General features: G+C 37.4%; 1 protein-coding gene across 1 annotated transcript in view; it reads right to left on the bottom strand.

Moving 5' to 3' along the window:
• Positions 1 to 48: 48 nt before the first annotated feature.
• Positions 49 to 20,440, bottom strand: part of stxbp1b (syntaxin binding protein 1b) — a 20,700-nt gene continuing 308 nt past the window's right edge. The window contains exons 2-19 of the mRNA XM_060883949.1: positions 15,332 to 15,381; positions 15,092 to 15,173; positions 13,748 to 13,824; positions 12,963 to 13,041; positions 11,029 to 11,132; positions 8,570 to 8,718; positions 7,707 to 7,791; positions 7,440 to 7,570; positions 7,209 to 7,316; positions 6,822 to 6,882; positions 6,670 to 6,735; positions 6,504 to 6,584; positions 4,799 to 4,937; positions 4,557 to 4,666; positions 3,078 to 3,179; positions 2,909 to 2,994; positions 2,651 to 2,805; positions 49 to 2,136 (exon numbers count right to left, since the gene is read on the bottom strand). Coding sequence (XP_060739932.1) covers positions 2,030 to 2,136; positions 2,651 to 2,805; positions 2,909 to 2,994; positions 3,078 to 3,179; positions 4,557 to 4,666; positions 4,799 to 4,937; positions 6,504 to 6,584; positions 6,670 to 6,735; positions 6,822 to 6,882; positions 7,209 to 7,316; positions 7,440 to 7,570; positions 7,707 to 7,791; positions 8,570 to 8,718; positions 11,029 to 11,132; positions 12,963 to 13,041; positions 13,748 to 13,824; positions 15,092 to 15,173; positions 15,332 to 15,381 — 1,772 coding nt within the window. The 3' untranslated portion in view covers positions 49 to 2,029. The remainder of the gene's footprint in view (positions 2,137 to 2,650; positions 2,806 to 2,908; positions 2,995 to 3,077; positions 3,180 to 4,556; positions 4,667 to 4,798; positions 4,938 to 6,503; positions 6,585 to 6,669; positions 6,736 to 6,821; positions 6,883 to 7,208; positions 7,317 to 7,439; positions 7,571 to 7,706; positions 7,792 to 8,569; positions 8,719 to 11,028; positions 11,133 to 12,962; positions 13,042 to 13,747; positions 13,825 to 15,091; positions 15,174 to 15,331; positions 15,382 to 20,440) is intronic.

The following is a 20,440-nucleotide window of genomic DNA, read 5'->3' as shown; positions in this document are numbered from 1 at the left end:
CACAGACACACACCTTTTTATTAGACATCAGAACCACAGTGATTATGACTATAATTACTGATCGATGATTACGTCACAATAATATTACCACTTTTTTGCTTTAAATAAATAAAGACAGTATCAACAAAATGCAAAGCAGATCATTCGACATTGAGAAAGATATTATTTAGGGGATAATAATGGGGGATAATATTTAGGGGGATAATAATGTGTTAAATGCATTAAACAACACAGACAATAGGAACATAATGCGGTAAAGCATTTAATTAATTAGTTAAAGGTGGAAAAGAAATGCATGAGAATTAATTACTAACTGAAATTCTGAGTAATTTCTCATATCCGATTAAAAATCTAATTTTGTTTTTTACTAATAATTAAATTTTTTTTAAATTTAAATAATTCACTTTTCACTTGTTTTTCTTCATATACTGGATCATGTAGTGGCCCAAAATACACACTTTTTAATTTAAAACTATAAGATATATTATATAATTTGACACTTCTAGATATCTATCCATGTTACTCATCTACTGAGTAACTCGACTGATGTACGATTGCTCACCTCATTACACTGATATACTGTATTTAGCTGAATTGTTATTTTGAGATAAAAGTGGAGGTAGTATTGATTCACCCTACGTGAAGAGTTATGTAACTGCATGAAAAACGAGAGCTTGTCCGAGAGCTTTTTTACACACAGACACCTCAATAGATCTCACAGATACATTTAATAAATGATTAAATGTAAACTTCAGAGGGAAAAAAATCTACACAAGCTGTGAATAATCACTATTTTAAAGAGCATTTCAATGAACATCAAAGAATTTTAATTATTATTTATGTCTCCAGAATGGAGTCCGTCTATGGGTTGGATATTTATACCTCTTTTCCATTGACGTAGTGCTAGAGTTCGTGTGTCCATCTATGATTTCTTAAATAAAATTAAATAATACTTTGAGTAAAAGTAATTAATAATAAAAGTTGGATTTTCACCCTTTTTTCATGTACTTTTAATTTTGTCTTACATTAAACACAATGCTGTCTGTATATGTGCTGCATATTCAAGAGAGATGAAAGCTGTGTTTAACTAAACAATCCTCTTGGGTTCTTGGGACTTTTTTTTTTTCCAGCTAAAAGAATATCAGAAAACTACTCAAAAACACTGGATAGTCATCAACCCTGAAACCAGGGCATGAAATTGCATCACCATGACACTCATCTACGGTATATACAAGTATTTGCCTTAGATAGATTAAAATGCAGGCGTATATTCTCGTCTGTTTACAACTACAGTTGAGGAGACACTTCACTGACGATGTTGTTGCTAACATAAAGTCAAGAAATAAATGTTTCTGTGGAGGTTCGTTCCTGTAAACTGTCTGTGAACTCTCAAAGAACAACCTGCACCCTGCGGTCATGGCCGCCACGGACCACACTACCCAGAATGCAACACCAGAACACAGCTGATACGTTTGCGTTAGTCAGTCTGTGGAGCGCTACTTACCTGTTTCTAATCTCACAAACACTCACACTTTCAAAGAGACTTTCATTCACACTGACATTACTTATTTTTGCAATTAATATTAACTTACAGTATTATGCTGTGTTTCTTTTTACTTAAGTACTATAAACAACACAACGTCTAAGCCTTATTTACAAAGTTTGTGCCTCATCTGAGCCTGGCCGGTTTACTGACTTTAATTTCGACCCTACTGCCTGCCTGCCTGTCTGCCTATAGGTTAATAAAACTACACATCATGTCTTAGAGCTAGCTTATAACTAGCTGAACCGGGTCTCTGCCACAAATCAGTGCAAATAGTTAGCTGCATTGTGGTCTGTCCCCACATTGCCTTTCTCATTAATGTCTCCTTGAACATCACTGGAAAATTGTAAATAAAGAAAAAAAAACGTTACACTTTTATTTTGGACAAAATGACACACCAGCACCATGTCAGTGGATAAGGGCTAATAAAGGATCTAAGGACTCCACTCTTTCTGATGGATAGACTAGTGAAGATAGTGAAGTGTCTCAGTCATCACCAGTGACCTGGTCCTCTGGAGCTGCGTTAGGGTCCAGGAAGTCCGGGTGCTGCAGATCCTTTAAGTACTTAATGGGGGTGATTGTGTGTGTAGAGCCTGTAAAGACAGATAGGCCTTTGCATGATGCTTAAACTCCAAAGTTCATATTTATTACTGTAAGAGAACAGAGTGTCTGGTCCCTATAGTGCCAGTGCTGCTAAACTGAAATTGTACAGCTTCACCTTCATTACAAGAACGAGGGACAAGGGAAAGATTGTTTATAGCTGCTATAAAAATTTCTTGCTGCACAATAAAATGAATTGTTCTCCAGAAAAATCTTAGCTACAACTAAAACAATGCTTCTCTTGCCAAGCGACTCACTGTTATCGTTTTCTCTAATACTTTCTCTAAAACAGAGATTTTATGTTGTATTCATACAGTAAAAGCAGCCATATAAGTGCTTGAGAAGTGCTTGAGAGATTTGAAATGATCTGATGTTAGACTGGGTCACAGAAAAGAACAGCGTTTTCTCATTGCTATTTACTTTAGCAGTAGTTCTTGACATTTTAAGTTCAGAGAGCATAAAGGTGTCACATTTACTCGAGTACAGAGTCTCCACAACCCATCTCACCAATAAGAGCCTCCCATTTGCCGTTGGCCTGCGTGACCTCGTAGGAACAGCGCATTTCGCTGTAAGTCATGCCCCCGATGATGAAGACGATGACCCGAGGACCTGTTCGCATTTCTCCTGGACTTTTATTCTTGTGCCAGTTTCCATACCGTGCACTGCACAGAGAGGAGTAAAGTATCAGAAAAAGAACAATAACAAGTGTGTGTTCTGTTCTTGTGTGTATGTGTGTGTGTATAAATGTGTGTAATTTAATCTTACCTGGTAGCCGTTGTGGTTTTGCACGAGGCTGTCCGGGTAGAGATGAACGGATATTGTTTGGGATCCAGTTTGTCTTCGATAGCATCCTGTAAAAATGATTGAATAGGAACAGATTCAAAATGGAGAATGAAAGAAATGATTTGTAATGCTGCAGAACAGGAAGCTGTACCTCCATGATGTCTTTCACAAGAGGAGTCCATCTGGAGAGCTGGTAGGTCTGCTCGCTGATTCGTTCCTTACGATCAGCTTTCTTCTTTCGTGTTGTGGATTGCTACAAACATCGAATAGATAAATCAATCAATAATAAAGAGAGATGCAGTGATCTTAGTATGTTTGCATGCCCTTAACAACAGGAAGAACAAACTTTACATATAAAGTTGATATTAAAGTTGTTATGGATGACCATATGATGCATACCGGTTTTTATAACTTTGTTATATTCACATGTTGGGGTTTTGATTCCCACCTCCACTGCATGTGTGTGTGTGGGTGTCTGTGTGTGTGTGCAGCGTTTACAATTTCACCCCCTGCCTTGGGGGTTTTCTCCAGGTATTCTGGTTTCCTCCCCCAGTCCACATGCATTGTAGGCTGATTTGCATCTCTAAATTGACCACAGTGTGTGAGTGTATGTGCGATTGTGCCCACTGATGGACTGACCATCTCTCTCCATGGTGCACCCTGCCCTGTGCCTGAGTCTCCTGGGATACAATCCAGGTTCCCCCTAACCCAGTAAGTTAAGTGGTGTAGAGAAAGGACGGACGGACGGATGGATGATATGTAAGGACTGTTTTATTCCTGTCATATCATAGCAATTTGCAGTCGCTAAATACCTTTTATCCATTTCTAATTTTAATGACAACTAATAATATTTATGGTGAATGCTTTATGGTAAAAAACTTAAAGAAACAGCTTCTGACTGTCAAAAAGTGCTTCAAGAATGCAAGTTTCCATAATGTGAAGCAGCAGAATAAACAGCTTGTTAAAATCGTAACAATGGTGTAAACCGTACAATTCACTAGCTAGCTTGTTTTTATAGGTAACTCTTGAGTAATAACAGGTAAAGCTAGCTTATGGTACTGTAAATGAGCAAGACACGATCGGATACAAGCTATACAGCTTTATGTTTATCTATTACAGTGGTATAACTAACACTATCCAGCTTGATAGATTTAATTGCTCATTTTCTGTAGCTGTTAACTGGCTAATTTTGTTCAGCTAGCATACTTCAATTACAGTTTTATAGCAAGCGAACATAGGCTAACTAGCTTTAGTGAATTTAGTTTTGGATTATTTTATGACATTTTGTTTATTATTTGGTTCCAGTCAAGTGAGCACATAATCAAGACTCGTGAGTTTGTGTTAGAAAACAAAAATAAAGGGGATTTAATTTCTTATTAAATCCATGTGGACCGTCTTTTTAGGACGGATGACCACAGATTGTACACAATCACTCAGGTGCATTTATATGATGTCATACTTCTCCATGGCAGCAAATATGACTCCTGAACATTTTACAGGTTGTCATGGAAACCTGCCAGTCAGAGAAATTTCAGCTCTTGCTGACCTGCTTCTAGTAGATAATCCTTATGTGATTAAAATTGTGCACATGGAGACATGAAATTCCACCTTTATATTTAATAAAGCTCACTTCTGTGATGATGGGCACTCCCATATGAGCCATGTTGGAGATGATGTCACTGTCCTCTGGAGGGATCTGTGCATGCTGAAGAAGTTTACAAAGGTTCTCCTCAGTTACACCTAACACACACATAGAGGAACAACCACAAATCACCAGGTATCCCGTGAACAACGGCATTCGTTTAACGTGGCATCAGGGTTGATCGATGTTCAACAGTACTGAGATTTGCAGCCTAGAAATAGAACTCGAACCATTTTTGAGGAAGATGTAGAGGAGAATGATACGGATCTTGTCAAAGATGGTGACGCTGGAGTCCAGAAGGACTGGCACGATCGCTCTCATGGGATCTTTGAGCTTCTCACCTTCTGCATCTGTGCCCATGGCCAGATCCTGTCAGAGATGAAGAGGGTAATCGGTAAATAAATGATGTCAAGGACAACCTTTTCTCAATTGCTATTAGTGCATTATATCTCCACGTCCTTCTGAATGAGATCTACATGTTGTCCGGTACGGGTTGCTACGTTTCCCTGCTGGAATCATGTCTATCATCAGTTACTACATACCAGCAGTTGTTCTCAGTTACTATGGTTTTAATCGGGATGAGAACAGATGAGTCTGTATAGCAGACTGTGTAATAGCCTGTTCTTTGCTTCATATTATTTCACCACGATCATCTACCGATAGACCTGCAATTAAATGAATCTACTACTAAACCCTCGGTAAATTAGTAGCATCTACTGATACAAATCTACAGAATTTGCTTTAAAAGATTAAGAAAATTAATTTGGAGCCGTTCATGGCTGGGAAAAAGAGATCACTGTGAACTAATGAGGGTGATTAGCATATGTATTGGTGTAATGAGTCTGTCTGTGTTTCTGTCCTGTTTCTGTCTGCTGTCTTTCCCGGTTGTTAATTGTTTGCTCCGCCCACGCTTTGGTTTCCATGGACATTAATTGAACTCATTCATTCCCTAAGGTGTGTTGTCTTTGTCTCTAATTAGTTCCGCTTTGTCATTGGTTCCTGTCAGCTATATATACTCTGTTTGTTCACGTCCCTGGTGTTGGTCGTTGTTGCATGTTGGATGTTGGTGTGCCTGTTCCCGTTTCCTGTTAGCCCTGTTTGTTGCCTTGTTCTGTCTGTTCAGCTACTTTCTTGTGTTTTGAATAATTAAACTATCTGCATTTGGATCCTCACTCGCCTTTGTCCTGCATCGTGACAATTGGTATATAAATGAAATTAATATTCTATCAATTCATATAAAGTTTTTTTTTTATTAATTAAATGTGTATTTGTAGCTGAGTTTTGCGCAAACCTTTTCTTCCAGATGATCTCCTCTTACAATTATTCAAAAGAATCTCTTTGCTTGCAATTATTTAAAAATAAATATATATATATATATATATATATATATATATATATATATTTTACAGTGTATGATTTTATACTACAACAGAAAAAATTGCCAAATAAAGTGTAAATGTGACTATTCTTTAAATCTGTTTGTCTATAAGTATTTTTTTTTTTATTTCCAAACCTCCCAGTATTATTGACTCTACACCAAAATCGTTAGATGTCCTTGAAAATTTTAGCAACACAGTGAAAATAAAGTTTTTTCAAACCAGCTGTAGAAACATTAATCCCCATTTTCCCATTTTCTGTCATGCCACTGAAAGCATGTTCATAAAACACTTTTAATTTTAAAAAATAAAAACCATTCAAACGGTCTCCTTTGCTCCACAGACCATAAACATAAAAAGGTATCGTGATTGGATGTTGACCTGCTGAGTATTATTATTATACTTCATTACAATATATTTCTATGTACTGTATGTATGTATGTATGTATGGGTGTGTGTATGTATGTATGTATGTATCTATGTATGTATGTATGTATGTATGTATGGGCATGTGTCTGTGTATGTGTGTGTGTGTGTGTGTGTAACTGAGTAGCTCTACCTGCTCCACACGGCAGAGTTTGTCCACTGTTCCCTGGTAGTGCTTCATACAGTCCTCTGCCAAGTGCAGGTGAGTAGAGTACTGTAAAGACAAGACAGGATATCAGACCTGTCTGATTCATCCTGAGGATTTTAGTGAATAATCTTATCTGCATTCTGTACTGTACCTTGCTAAGCTCTTTCTGGTACTGCGGCATCTTCTTCAGCATCTGACTGAGCTCCTTTAGGGTGGTCTATAACACCCAGAAAAAGTTAAACAAAGTGTAGCAACCAAAAATAATAGTTACTGTAGACATATAGGAAAAGGTATCTGGTGTACCTTCTCTCCTGTGTTCATCTTTTTACTAGAAGAAAATTCCTTTAGCGATTTTGTCACAGCCCTGCGAGTAGGGAATAAAGAGAAACAATGAGTTGACTTGTTTATGGGTCGTTGTTCCACCACATACAGCAGAGTCTTCATTCATACACTAATTACATATTTCAATTGCACAATGATTTTGATTTTGAAAAAATGTCTTGATGTTTCAATTATTTGCTTGTTTTTTTTTTATAGGTGAAACTGTAGTGATCATCCACAGCATTTTTACTGCACCTAGTGGTCAAACAGGTGAATTACAAAAACCGCTGGAATCGCACTGCTCCAAGCAGTTACTTCTTAATACTACACCTATTTAACCCATGGTCATGAGATGCCGCTCAGACTTACGTAGAGACTTCGGCGATGTGTTTGTGCCTGAGTGTGACCCACAGGTCATCATCCTCATCTAGCAACACTTCCTTCATACGAGTGTCTCCCATTCCGGTGGTCTCGTATCTGATTCAGAGACACACATCGTACAAACACGTGTACTAATGACCTCATTTCTTAGTAAAAACAGTAAAAACAACAACCTGGACTTGATGCATGATGGGTGAATGTATAAGGATGATAGTTTACTTGTAGACATCGTTCTCGATGGGCAACAGGTCATAAGCCATGGCCTGGAATGTTAGCTCGTGTAACAGTGGAGACACAGGATCAAATCCTCTGTCCAGAATCAGCAGCTGGGAGCGGGCCTTATCCGGTCCCTGAGAGATAAAGAGATGACAGAGAGATGAGATTGAACTGACTCACGTCCTTTGTTTCAGCCGAGTTATTTGCATAATATCAATTGAATTTGTTCTGGGGGTTCGGATAATGGCCCTTTTAATGTCTCTGACTCACCTCACCCATAGTGGGATCATCAGCTTTGTAGCCATCTAGTTTGTCCTGCAGCATCTGAGCCAGAATGGCATTGTCTTTATAGTCTCTGAAAGAACAGACACACACACACAAACACACACACGCACACACACATTTCAATTTCAGCTGATGAAAAACATAAACTTTTACAAACTGAAGCCAATTTAGATTTTGCAAATATAACAGTTTGCTAGCAAACACAGTTAGTTTGTTCTTAGCACCTAAAGTCATATGCATGCTTTTGGAAAAGCACCATTATCTAAACTAATAAAAATGAGCATAGTGCTGTGTTTAAGTTACTGTACTGGTCTAGTGCTGGTCTACTTCCATCATGAGTAGCTTATTTACCATCAGATCTACTATCAGAACCATCATAAAAGCAATGAATTCAAATAAGCTACTGTACCATTACTGGTGGCAAGTGTTAACAGGTTTGTGGACCTAGTTTGTATATACAATGTTAACTGATATGTTTTCTTTAATATACTAAAACAGGGGTTGGTGATAAATTTGAGGGTGTTATAAGAAAAATAATATCACTATATTAAAAATAAATAAATAAATAAATTGTGTGCTGATCCTAGAAGTTCCAGATAAGCTTTCTCCTGTTTCATTAATAATGGTATACATATATATCGTGTGGGGACATTTTTTTTTAAATATAAAAGTGCCATAAGGTTACCGTCTGTTTACTTACATTAAGATTAGGCTTTGATTTATGTGAGGCATATCATTAATTAGCTTAATTATGTCAGTGAATGATCCTCATGAGGATATTAAATCAAATGTGTGTGTGTGTGTGTGTGTGTGTGTGTGTGTGTGTGTGTGTGTGTGTGTGTTCTCACCCTCTGTATCTGACAGCTGGATATTCTTTCAGGGTGGCACACAGAGTGCCGATCTGCTCCGCCAAGCGCTCCAGCATCTGGTTTTTTACATCAGCTTTAAATGGGCTGTAAAAGTCCTGAAAGACGTTAGTTCTGTCCACAGAGAACACCTAGAGAATCACACAGAAAAATCCATGGATGTACATGACCTACAGTATATGACTTCTGTCAGTAAAGAGTTTTAATGTTAAATAGAAAAATAAAACATTTTGTTTTCTTGATTTCAGAGCAAACTACTAAAGGAATGTAAAATGATTGTGACTCAAAGGCGACCTTACACAGAGCTAACACTTTATAATACTGTTCGATTAAAAAAAAAAAGATTCATATAAGAATCTATACATAGAGAATTTAGAAAACTTTGCACTTGAGACTAGTATTAACTAGTAACACATCAGGGTATTTACTCAGTATTATATTATTATATAATGCTATTATTATTCAAAGATTATTGACCAAGTGTCACAGCCACCATGAAGAACTCCTCCAAACCACCAGAAGGTGCTCTTACACATTTTTTGAATTTCCATTTCCTCCTTGGTTTGTGCTCATCTGTTTTGTATTGTCTTATTAATCGTCTGATTTAAGTTCTGTACTTTTCTATTTTAAGTGCTCCTTTCTGTTCTTTGGGTTTTTGCTTTTTTTTGTTATACCAGATTTAATTCTTCAGCATTTGCAGCCACCTACAGCATGTTAGATAATGACTGAAGTCTTTATCAATATGTGGTAGCCTAGTGTTTAAGGTATTGGGCTACTGATTTGAAGGTTGTGAGTTTGATCCAAGGACCACCAAGCTACCACTGCTGGGCCCCTGAGCAAGGCCCTTAACTCTCAATTGCTCAGTTTTATAAATTGAAATACAATCGTAAGTCTGTCTGAATTAAGGGTGTCTGCTAAATAGCAGAAATGTAAAAACAAAACATTGTTTTTCTCTTTTGACTAAAAAAGAGGACCTTAAAAAGTGATTTATTATTTATTATTATTATTATTATTATTATTATTATTATTTTATACATTTCAAGCCAAAATTATGTGAGATGGGTGAATAGTACAAAGCTAGAAGGCTGCTCTTCTGGTTTATTTATTTGATTACATTTACATTTCTGGTATTTAGCAGACACCCTTAATCCAGACTGACTTACAATTGAATTTCAATTTATAAAACTGAGCAATTGAGGGTTAAGGGCCTTGCTCAGGGGCCCAGCAGTGGCAGCTTGGTGGACCTGGAATTCAAACACATGTGTGGTATGTGGTAGCTCAGTGGTTAAGGTGTTGGGCTACTGATCGGAAGGTCAGGGGTTCGAACCCCAGGGGCCCTTAACCCTCAGTTGCTCAGTTGTAAGTCACTCTGGATAAGGGTGTCTGCTAAATACCGTAAATGTAAACACGTGTCCTTCCAATCAGTAGTCCAACACCTTAACCACTAGGCTACCATAATAATTGTAATTAGGCTTACAACAAAGAGTCCTAGACCTAAAGGTAATGGTTACGATTATTCAAAAGCACTTTTTGATCTTCTGTACCATTTACAGAGAAAAAGCTACTTTGGGGAAAATGCTGCTTTTTAGTTAAATGTAGACACTAGAAGAGATGCATACATACACACACATACACACATTTTTATTAAGAAGAACATTATTCCATTTTTTTCTCTTTCTTAGTGTCTAAAACAGTTGAGTGGCAGTTTTTCCCTTACCAAGCTCTTGTGGGTCCCATAAAACCTTCTCTCTCTCTCCACATACACACACACACACACACACACACACACATATATATATATATATATATATATATATATATATATATATATATATATATATATATACATGTATGTATGTATGTATATATCTATATCTATATCTATATATATATATATATATATATATATATATATATATATATATATATATATATATATATATACACACACACGTATATACATATATACGTATATATGTATATACTTATGTGTATATATATATATATATATATATATATATATATATATATATATATATCAGCTGCAGTTTAACCCCAATACCCCACTAGAACTACACATTACTGCTCTTCAGGTCATCAGGTTTGGACCAGTACAACCTAATCCTGTAAAGTAATAGATTAACGCATGTTCAGTAACCCCCCCTCTGTGTGGAATAATCTGTCCCTCATTCTCTCCTAATACACTGTCACATGACCCCAATCTGTCCCACATCTAAACACTCTGACAGTCCCACTGTCTGTCTGCTACTGGCTGTGTTGATGACAGGATGTTAACCAATGAGCTGCAGGATTAGGGATGAGATAGGGCTGGTCACTGCAGCTAGTTGCAAGATTTGTTATAGAGGATGACAGCAGAGGATTGAAGAACAGCCATCTGGAATATTCCATCATGAGGTCAGAGCCTCTTCATTCACACTAACCTGTGACTCATAGGGGAGGAAGGCGATGTTAATCTCAGTCAGAGTCTTCATCACTTTAGCTGCTCGGGATTTGGTGAGGAGGCTGAACAAAGAGTCTGGAACAGCTGAAAAAAGGGGATAAAAAATCTGATTAAAAATCTTTAAACAAGCTGTAATTATGGTGCTTTCTACTGTATAACAATGCTGCATTGTTATTCCTCTAAAAAATCTCACCTACAGTCGTTTCAGCCAAGTTTCTGTTGTCTTTCTCTTTTCTTTCATTCTTTCTTTCTTTCCCATACATACATTTCTTTTAAAATGTTTTTTTTAAACTTTCCTTCCTTCCTTCCTTCCTTCCTTCCTTCCTTCCTTCCTTTTTAGTCATTCTTCTCTTTCTTCATCCCTTCCTCTATGTTTTTTTTCACACTTTCATTTTTAGCATTCAGAGCAGTTGAAGAAAATTAAATAAATACTCTCTTCAGTTTACTTTACATTTCTTTCACACACTGTCGTACCGCCTTCCAGAAAAGTGAGGGACAATCAAAGCAGCATTAGAAGCCGCATTTGGTGGGAAATATCACTCTGTGTCTCTGGTGTGGTTTATTCTGTCTGCTTGATCATGTGACGTTCGTGTATCTTCTAACTTTTGTTTGTGAGTGAGACAAAAACAACTGGTGAAATGAGCAAACTAATAGTTTTTTTATGAACTTTAATTGTGATATTATGCAGACCTTTTTTATACTTATTAGCGGAATGGAAATCGACTTATAAGACATTTTCAATAAATATTTTTAATAGTTTTTTAATGATTTTATTGAAAACATTTCATTTTAGCACTCTGGGCATCTCAGAGAGCAGAAATGGGATCGATATCACCAATTACTTTGAAGATTTCTGTGAAAAAAACTAACCATTCTCCAAACTCTTTTTTTTTGGCCTCTGGAGAAGAGCATTTTTTGAATTTGTAACACTTGGGGTGCTTTCACACCTGCCTTGTTTAGTTCGGTTGAATCGTACCAGAGTTCGATTGCTCATTTGGTGCGGTTTGTTTGGGCAGGTGAGAATGCAGCAATCGAACTCTGGTGCGCACCAAAAGCAGACCAAACAAGCGGACTGAGACCTCCTTGAAGATGTGGTCTCGGTACGCTTTCAAACGAACTCTGGAGCGGTTCGTTTGTGGTGAGAACACGATCCGAGATCGAACAGACCTAACTGCAAAAAGTATTGCGCATTTTGGACTAAACCAGCTGCCGTAGTCAGCGTTATGGTACAGTTATGGGATGAGGAAGTGCTTGTTGACAGTTTCTATTGGCAGTATTAGCACAACAATGGCAGGTCGCGGACAGACCTGGAGTTGCAAGGAGGTGCGAAGCCTCATAGAAATTTGGTCTGATGAACATATTAGATCACAACTTTCAAAAACTTACAAGAACAGCGCGGTTTTCTCTTTATTTAGCAAACAGCTCAGGGACAGTTTGCAGTGCATTAAAATGATATTTTCAAGCCGCATCCGCGCTTCATTCTGAAAATTAAGACTTTGCATAGAGTGCTGTATACAAGCGATGTAGTAGATTACAACCACGAACATAATTGCAGCGTGCAGTCGTCTCTCCATGGTGTATGCTGTATGTGATGTGTATTTTCCTCTTTTTGTTTACTTCCAGAGTTTCGTTGGAATTTCCCGCACGTTTATTCTGACCAATCGAGAAGCAGTTTAGGAAATACGCTCAAAGACATGTGGCCAATGAGTGATGTGGATGTTATCACATGACTGCATTTTGGTTCGTTTCAATTGGTGCGGAACAGAACGATCAGTGTGGTGTGAAAAGGAACCAAAACTGCTAAAAAGATACAATGTATCATTTTTTGCTTTTGGTCCGGACCAAATGAACCGAACTATAGATGTGAAAGCACCCTTACAGACAGAAAATATATCAGTCCTTTCATAAACTCACCATCTGTGAAGAAGACATGAGCTCCTTTGTATGTTGGGGCGCGGGGATCTCTGAAATCATTAATGAGTCCCTCCACAGACTGTAAAAACAAACGGTGATCAGAACCAGACATTCATTAGAACGATGACACTAGACATGCTATTATCCTCTATTATTCTCTATACACTGTAAGCTAAAGACAGGTGACAAATTCTCTCTCTCTCTCTCACTCATTTTCTACCGCTTATCCGAACTACCTCGGGTCACGGGGAGCCTGTGCCTATCTAAGGCGTCATCGGGCATCAAGGCAGGATACACCCTGGACGGAGTGCCAACCCATCACAGGGCACAAACACACACACTCTCATTCACTCATGCAATCACACACTACGGACAATTTTCCAGAGATGCCAATCAACCTACCATGCATGTCTTTGGACCGGTGGAGGAAACCGGAGTACCCGGAGGAAACCCCCGAGGCACGGGGAGAACATGCAAACTCCACACACACAAGGCGGAAGCGGGAATCGAACCCCCAAACCCTGGAGGTGTGAGGCGAACGTGCTAACCACTAAGCCACCGTGCCCCCAGGTGACAAATTAAAGGACAAAATAAATAATATAGTTTGCTATAATATAACAGTATAAGAAGTTGTTCACTGCTTTGTTATCTGAGAGAATCATAACATTAAATGCTATTAAAAAAATCCTAAAATCCCTGATAAAGTTTTTTCTTATTAATACAAGAAAATTAATTTCCTGAATACAAGAAAACTAATACAAGATGATGAAACTGCTGGTAACGACCTCATCAGATGGGGTTAAAAGATAAATGGCCTCCATAGTGGGAAGGGGTTCACGCCGTTTAGTGATGTCCTCAACAACTGCAGCGGAGAAAGAAGAGCAAAAACATACAGTACTAAATATCACAACTGGGAATAGGGTGTAAATTAACATGCCTGAAACACTCAAGTGTGTGTTCATGTGTCTGTGTGTCTTTGTCTTATTGTCTCTGCAGACAATAAATGTTTGCATTGGATATAAATGTGGACCAAGTGATCAAGGAGTCTTGCTTTTTTTAGTTAAGCTTCAAAATTTTAAATCTGTTAACTTTTTATTGTCACCAAATACAATTGTGTTTAAATCTATTTACACTACAGTACTGTTGAAGTAGTAAACCTGATTGGTCACAAGGTGTTGGTTATGTTTCTATAACAGCAGTAGCTCAAATCACAGGTTTATATTTATTCACTCATTCTAAAATGTTATTTCGTCAGTTTATAGACTTGTATGGTGGAAACTCAACATAATCACTTTAACATAACACATCCATCCATCCATCCATCCATCCATCTTCTACCGCTTATCCGAACTACCTCGAGTCATGGGGAGCCTGTGCCTAGCTCAGGCGTCATTGGGCATCAAGGCAGGATACACCCTGGATGGAGTGCTAACATCGCAGGGCACACACACACTCTCATTCACTCACGCAATCACACACTACGGACAATTTTCCAGAGATGCCAATCAACCTACCATGCATGTAGGAGGAAACCCCCGAGGCACGGGGAGAACATGCAAACTCCACACATACAAGGCGGAGGCGGGAATCGAACCCCCGACCCTGGATGTGTGAGGCGAACGTGCTAACCACTAAGCCAGAGAAAGCACATGAACGATTTCAGGATAGCTTTACATGTTTGCAGTTAACATGACAAGCTTCATTGTTATGTCTTATTTATTACAAGAAAGAAGGGAAAAGAAATAGCTGATGAAGGAATATCTGTTCATACTGTAGCTCTAATCATGTAAGTGACAACCGGAACTTGTTTCATGGACATGTATTTACATTAAATGTAAGCATAAATGGATAAAAATCAGAACTCATTCTTTAACATATGAAGAAATGTCTTAGGACTGTTTTATGAATTTGCTGTGGTATAATAGAAATAAAACACTTCAGAAGTTGTTAAATATTATACTATAACAGCACACTTCAAATGTTTATTCCTTACTTAATAAATTGTGAAATGTAAAGTTTTTGTTAGTGCATCTGAAATAAATATATTCCCGTAAAATGGCCGTACATGTATCGTACTGTACGTGACCATATCGTTCTGTACTCGTCTTTTTTTATTTGCTTGAACTTACTTGTGATTCCTTCAGACATAATATCTGTCATTTTACAGCAGGATGACACCATTCTCATGCTAAGTTTGTCCACCACCAGCACCTGAGGTAGAATTTACACCACACATTATAATTCAGACTGGATAATCAGTGTTCAGTGCATAACAAATTCACTGCAAGTCCCACATGACATGAGGTGTTTGTTCATGAACAAGCTTGATTAATGAATTCTTTCCCATCAGTCCGTGAGGAGACGTTTACCTTCCATTCTCCTTTAGTTTTAACCTTCTTGATGACATCGTTCATGATCTCTGTAAGAAGAAAGCACAGATCTGAGAATGCAGGTAACAATCACAGTATCTATCACAGTGACACCAAATAATACACCATAACATACACAACAAGACACCATAGACGAAGACCATAGACTTATTGAAGAGATAAAAGAGATTTTTGTACGGGAAAAAAGCATTTAACAATTTGAGTGTAAATTGTGCTTAAATTTAGAAAATTGCAAATTTACAAAAACATAATGAAAGAATTTTCTATATGAGGTAGCTATATGAGGTAGATAGATAGATAGATAGATAGATAGATAGATAGATAGATAGATAGATAGATAGATAGATAGATAGATAGATGGATGAATGGATGGATGGATGGATGGGTGGATGGAAGGACAGACAGACAGATGGACAGACAGATAAAAGGATGGATGGATGGATGGACAGACAGTCAGATAAACAACTAGATAGATATTAGAGATGGGCCGGATACTCGGCTGAAACGAGTATCCGGTACGGATAAAGCACTTCTACCGAGTACGAGTATTATACGAGTAATACTAGTCAATATCTGTGCTCGGATTGAATGAAAATCATCATTGGGTATCTGATTGTGTCAGCGTTCTGTGATAGGCTAGTCACAGCGCCCCTCCCCTACAGTGATAGGCTAGTCACAGCGCCCCTCCCCTACAGTGATAGGCTAGTCACAGCGCCCCTCCCCTACAGTGATAGGCTAGTCACAGCGCCCCTCCCCTACACACATACAGATGTATTGTGTTGCTGTGTCTCGCTCTGCTCACTCACAGTCACACACAGAACAGCTCTCTGTCTCTCCCTCAGTCACTCAGGTTCGCGGGTCTTTTCCGTTAATGTTTAGGGTTTCTTCAGCTTTTTACTTCGGGTTGTAACGTTAATAATACGTACTTACTAACCAGTAGAGTTCTGGTAAACGTGGGTTCGTTCAGACGTGGTGCTTGTTTGGTAGAATGCGACTCGCATTGCGTCTCTGCCTGTCGGAGATTTTTTTTCTTTTTTAAACCTTCAGCTGTCTCTAACCAGTAACCAGACACTGAGTGTCTGACACGTTTTTGCTGTATTTCATAAAAACATAAAGGTAGTAAGCTAGTGTTATAAATATTACAAATTCATTATTACTGGTTAAATCCCCGCCCATTTCAAGACAAGCCCCACCTACTTCTGGGTTAGGCCCCACCCACTCCTAGTACGGATACAGATACAGATAATTCATATGGTTAACAGATACGGATACAGATACAGATAATGCTGTACTCGCTCATCCCTAATAGATAGATAGATAGATAGATAGATAGATAGATAGATAGATAGATAGATAGATAGATAACAGTGAGGAATGTCAGCATTGACTTTCTTATTTGATTATTTATTTATTTTTTATATTTATATTAATATCTTAACATTGTTATTTGTTATACTAAATGCACATCTATACACCTAAATATTGTTATACATGTAATCTGTGTCTTCTTTGTGTTAAAATATAAAGTTTATGAGATCTGAAGACGGTAAAGAGTGAAAAGTTTATGTTTGATGTTCCTGATGTTCAGCTCTGCTGCAGTTTGGAAAGTGGTTGATGATGAAGGCACGTCAGACACACTCTAAATATATCAGTGTGTGTTAACAGTCTCACACTTGCACATATTCACACACACACAGACACACACATACACAGACTGTCGGGTTCACACTTGAGCGTGTGAAGCCACATGACTGAAGTGCGATCGGAATCCAGACCCCTGATTTTTAAGCTGAAATGATTTCTATGGTTTGATAATAAATGTGGTTAGCACAGGAGAAAGAATAAGAAAAGATGCAGAAGATCCACATGCTGTTGTGTTAAAGAGGCATAAAGAAAAGTCCAGAAGTATTGGAACATATCAAGAAAATGGAACGGAAAAAAATGTTTAAAATAAAACTTTCACAAATTGATTCTTATTTTGCACTTAAGACATATAAGAAAATACTATTTTTTATGAAAATAAAATGTGATTTTTAAAAATATTTGTAAAATTATGGGTGGTGTTAGTGCTAATACGGGACCCTAATCAAAAAGGTTTTAGGTCAGGCGTTGTGTCAGCATGTTATAAGCTTTCGTCTGCCAGGAAGATAAAAAAAAAATATATATAGCATCAATTATTCAGTTCACTGTAAATTTTATTGCTTATAAAATGCACCGATATGATTTTGAGTATCAGTTATCAGACTGATATTTGCATGATTTCCCATCCAGAGCCTCAGTAAACTACAACTACTCCACAAACTTCCCCTAGTCATCTGTGGCTCATTAAGGATTCTTATTCTTATTATATTCATGTCCAGCTACTTATTCGTAATGCCTACGTATGCCTGAGTTACTAGGATTCAATAATAAAGGCTCATTAACTAATTCATTTTCAATTAACAGTGAAATAATATGGGGTGTTATGTCAAATCTGAGACATGGCCAACATTTAGGGATGGAACGTTGTGTTTTAGGGCATATCCCCTGGGCGTTTGTGCCCTCTGACCCATCAAAGGGACAAACGCACACATACTCACACACCCATTCACACACTATGGACTGTTAAGTGATGCCAACACATGCTTTTTGGACCCGGAGAGGAAACTCCCAAAGCATGGTGAGAACATGCAAACTCCAGACACACAGGGAAGAGGCGCTAAGTAAACCTGCTAACCGGCTAAGTCAATGATCCTTTCCTAGATAACGTCATTAAAAAAAATCTTATCTAGTTCAATGTGAGAGACACAACAATCACTGCCCTAATCTCTTTCCAATCCTCTTGTCGAGCCATTTCAGTCCTCTCTCTCTCTCATTCTATTTCTGCCACAATTTTAAATATCCTTAGTAATTCTAGAAACTGCAGCTGTGCAAATACACAAAATGTTCATAATTATTTCCACTGGTGCTTTTTGGGTAATAATCTGAGCTGAATTGTAAAAGAAAAAAGTCAGCTGGAAAAAAATGATGAATGATTTCTTAAACATTGGCAAGGCATGTAACGATATAATAGCTCCCTATCTTATCTTATCTTATCCCACAGGCTACATTCCCATTGTTAGAGAACAATCTATGCAAGTCAGAAATTTTTAATAGGGTCATTGTTTGTCTTTGGGGATGACAAACCTATTTAAATAATTTAATGAAGTGCCTGAGGAACTCAAATCATGAAATTCTTGAAATTCTTTATAAACCCAAGAGGGTCTTATTGAGTTCTGACTAGACACCAATAAGGAATGAAGCAGCTATAATAATAATAATAATAAATAATAATAATAATAATAATAATAAAAATAACAATAATTATTTTATTATTATTATTATTATTATTATTATTATTATTATTATTATTATTATAAATCATGCCACAGTGATTTTCAATGCTTAATTCTAATTTGTTATAGAATTACACACATTTCACATGTTGGAAAGGAAGTTGCATCATGTAAATATTGTAAAGTGTATGGGGAAAAAGTAAGTTCTTTTACTTTTTTTTTTTTTTTACATAATATAATGATATTAAATAACAGGATAATTTTTGGAAATACAACTTTGGTACCCAAACTGTAGAGTGAAAGAAAATGAAAGCCCTCACACCAGTGTGTGACACAGCCTGGACACTAGTATACCACATTTTGTTTCCTATTTGTTAATTTTCTGTTAAACCTTGTAATAAAATAAGGGTTAGCTTTTTGTATAGTGATATATCTATTTTTTATATTTAATGTTAAGAAATTATTAAAATTTAACGTTTTCATAATCTTTATGATTTACAATGGTTAAACGGCATCCTGAACTTTGCTCTTATGGATATCATTTATGATTTTATACAAACACTTCAATGATTTTTGTTTTCTGAGTTTTGTTTCTAGGGTATAAAACAAACCCACTGTAGACGAAAAGGTTGCTAATATTAAAACAAAAACAAAAAACAAGTGTATAACAAAACCCTTCTCCAAACACGAAGCATTAAGTTTATTATGCATGTGTCCAGGAACTATCCAGCAACACGCAACAACATGTGTCCAGGAACTATCCAGCAACATGCAACTACATGTGTCCAGAAACTATCCAGCAACACGCAACTACATGTGTCCAGGAACTATCCAGCAACACGCAACTACATGTGTCCAGGAACTATCCAGCAACACGCAACTACATGTGTCCAGAAACTATCCAGCAACACGCAACTACATGTCTCCAGGAACTATCCAGCAACACGCAACTACATGTGTCCAGGAACTATCCAGCAACACGCAACAACATGTGTCCAGGAACTATCCAGCAACACGCAACAACATGTGTCCAGGAACTATCCAGCAACACGCAACTACGTGTGTCCAGAAACTATCCAGCAACTACATGTGTCCAGGAACTATCCAGCAACATGCAACTACATGTGTCCAGAAACTATCCAGCAACACGCAACTACATGTGTCCAGGAACTATCCAGCAACATGCAACTACATGTGTCCAGGAACTATCCAGCAACAGCTAATCGCCTTTGCAAAGTGAACATGCTGGGATGAGGAGGAAACGACCCTGACATTAAGAAATAAAATCCATTTGTTTTGAACTGAATTCTGAATTTATATTTTGTGAAAATGTATTAGTTATGACAGCAAGTGCCCCCAAAAAAAAAAAAAAAAAAAAAAAACTATAGGCACCTTTATTTGCCTCTTTCTTATCCCAGGGGTAAAGTTGCCAGATTGGAGCAACACTTTCAAGACTAAACTAAAGGTTTTTCCAGATAACTCAAACAAACTGTGCATTTCATATAGAATGTCATGTCGTGAAAACTACACAGAACGGCAAGTAAGACATTTTCCAACATCAGGCGCAAAGTGAACAATCTGGCAACAGCGCACGCAGATTACTGCGAGTAAAACTGACCACAACAAGCATTAATAATGACGTACACCATAAAACACACAACCTTTTCGTTCACTATACCAGAACAGTGTTGATGCGTAATGCGCAATGATTGCAAATCATTGCATAATCAAAAGTAATCAGTAAATATGACATTTTAGTCTTCATTATTGTGAT

This window comes from Tachysurus vachellii, chromosome 12 (assembly GCF_030014155.1).
Source record: "Tachysurus vachellii isolate PV-2020 chromosome 12, HZAU_Pvac_v1, whole genome shotgun sequence".
Taxonomy (NCBI): Eukaryota; Metazoa; Chordata; class Actinopteri; order Siluriformes; family Bagridae; genus Tachysurus; species Tachysurus vachellii.
Note: the sequence above shows the minus strand (reverse complement) of the source record. Positions and strands in the feature narration are given on the sequence as shown.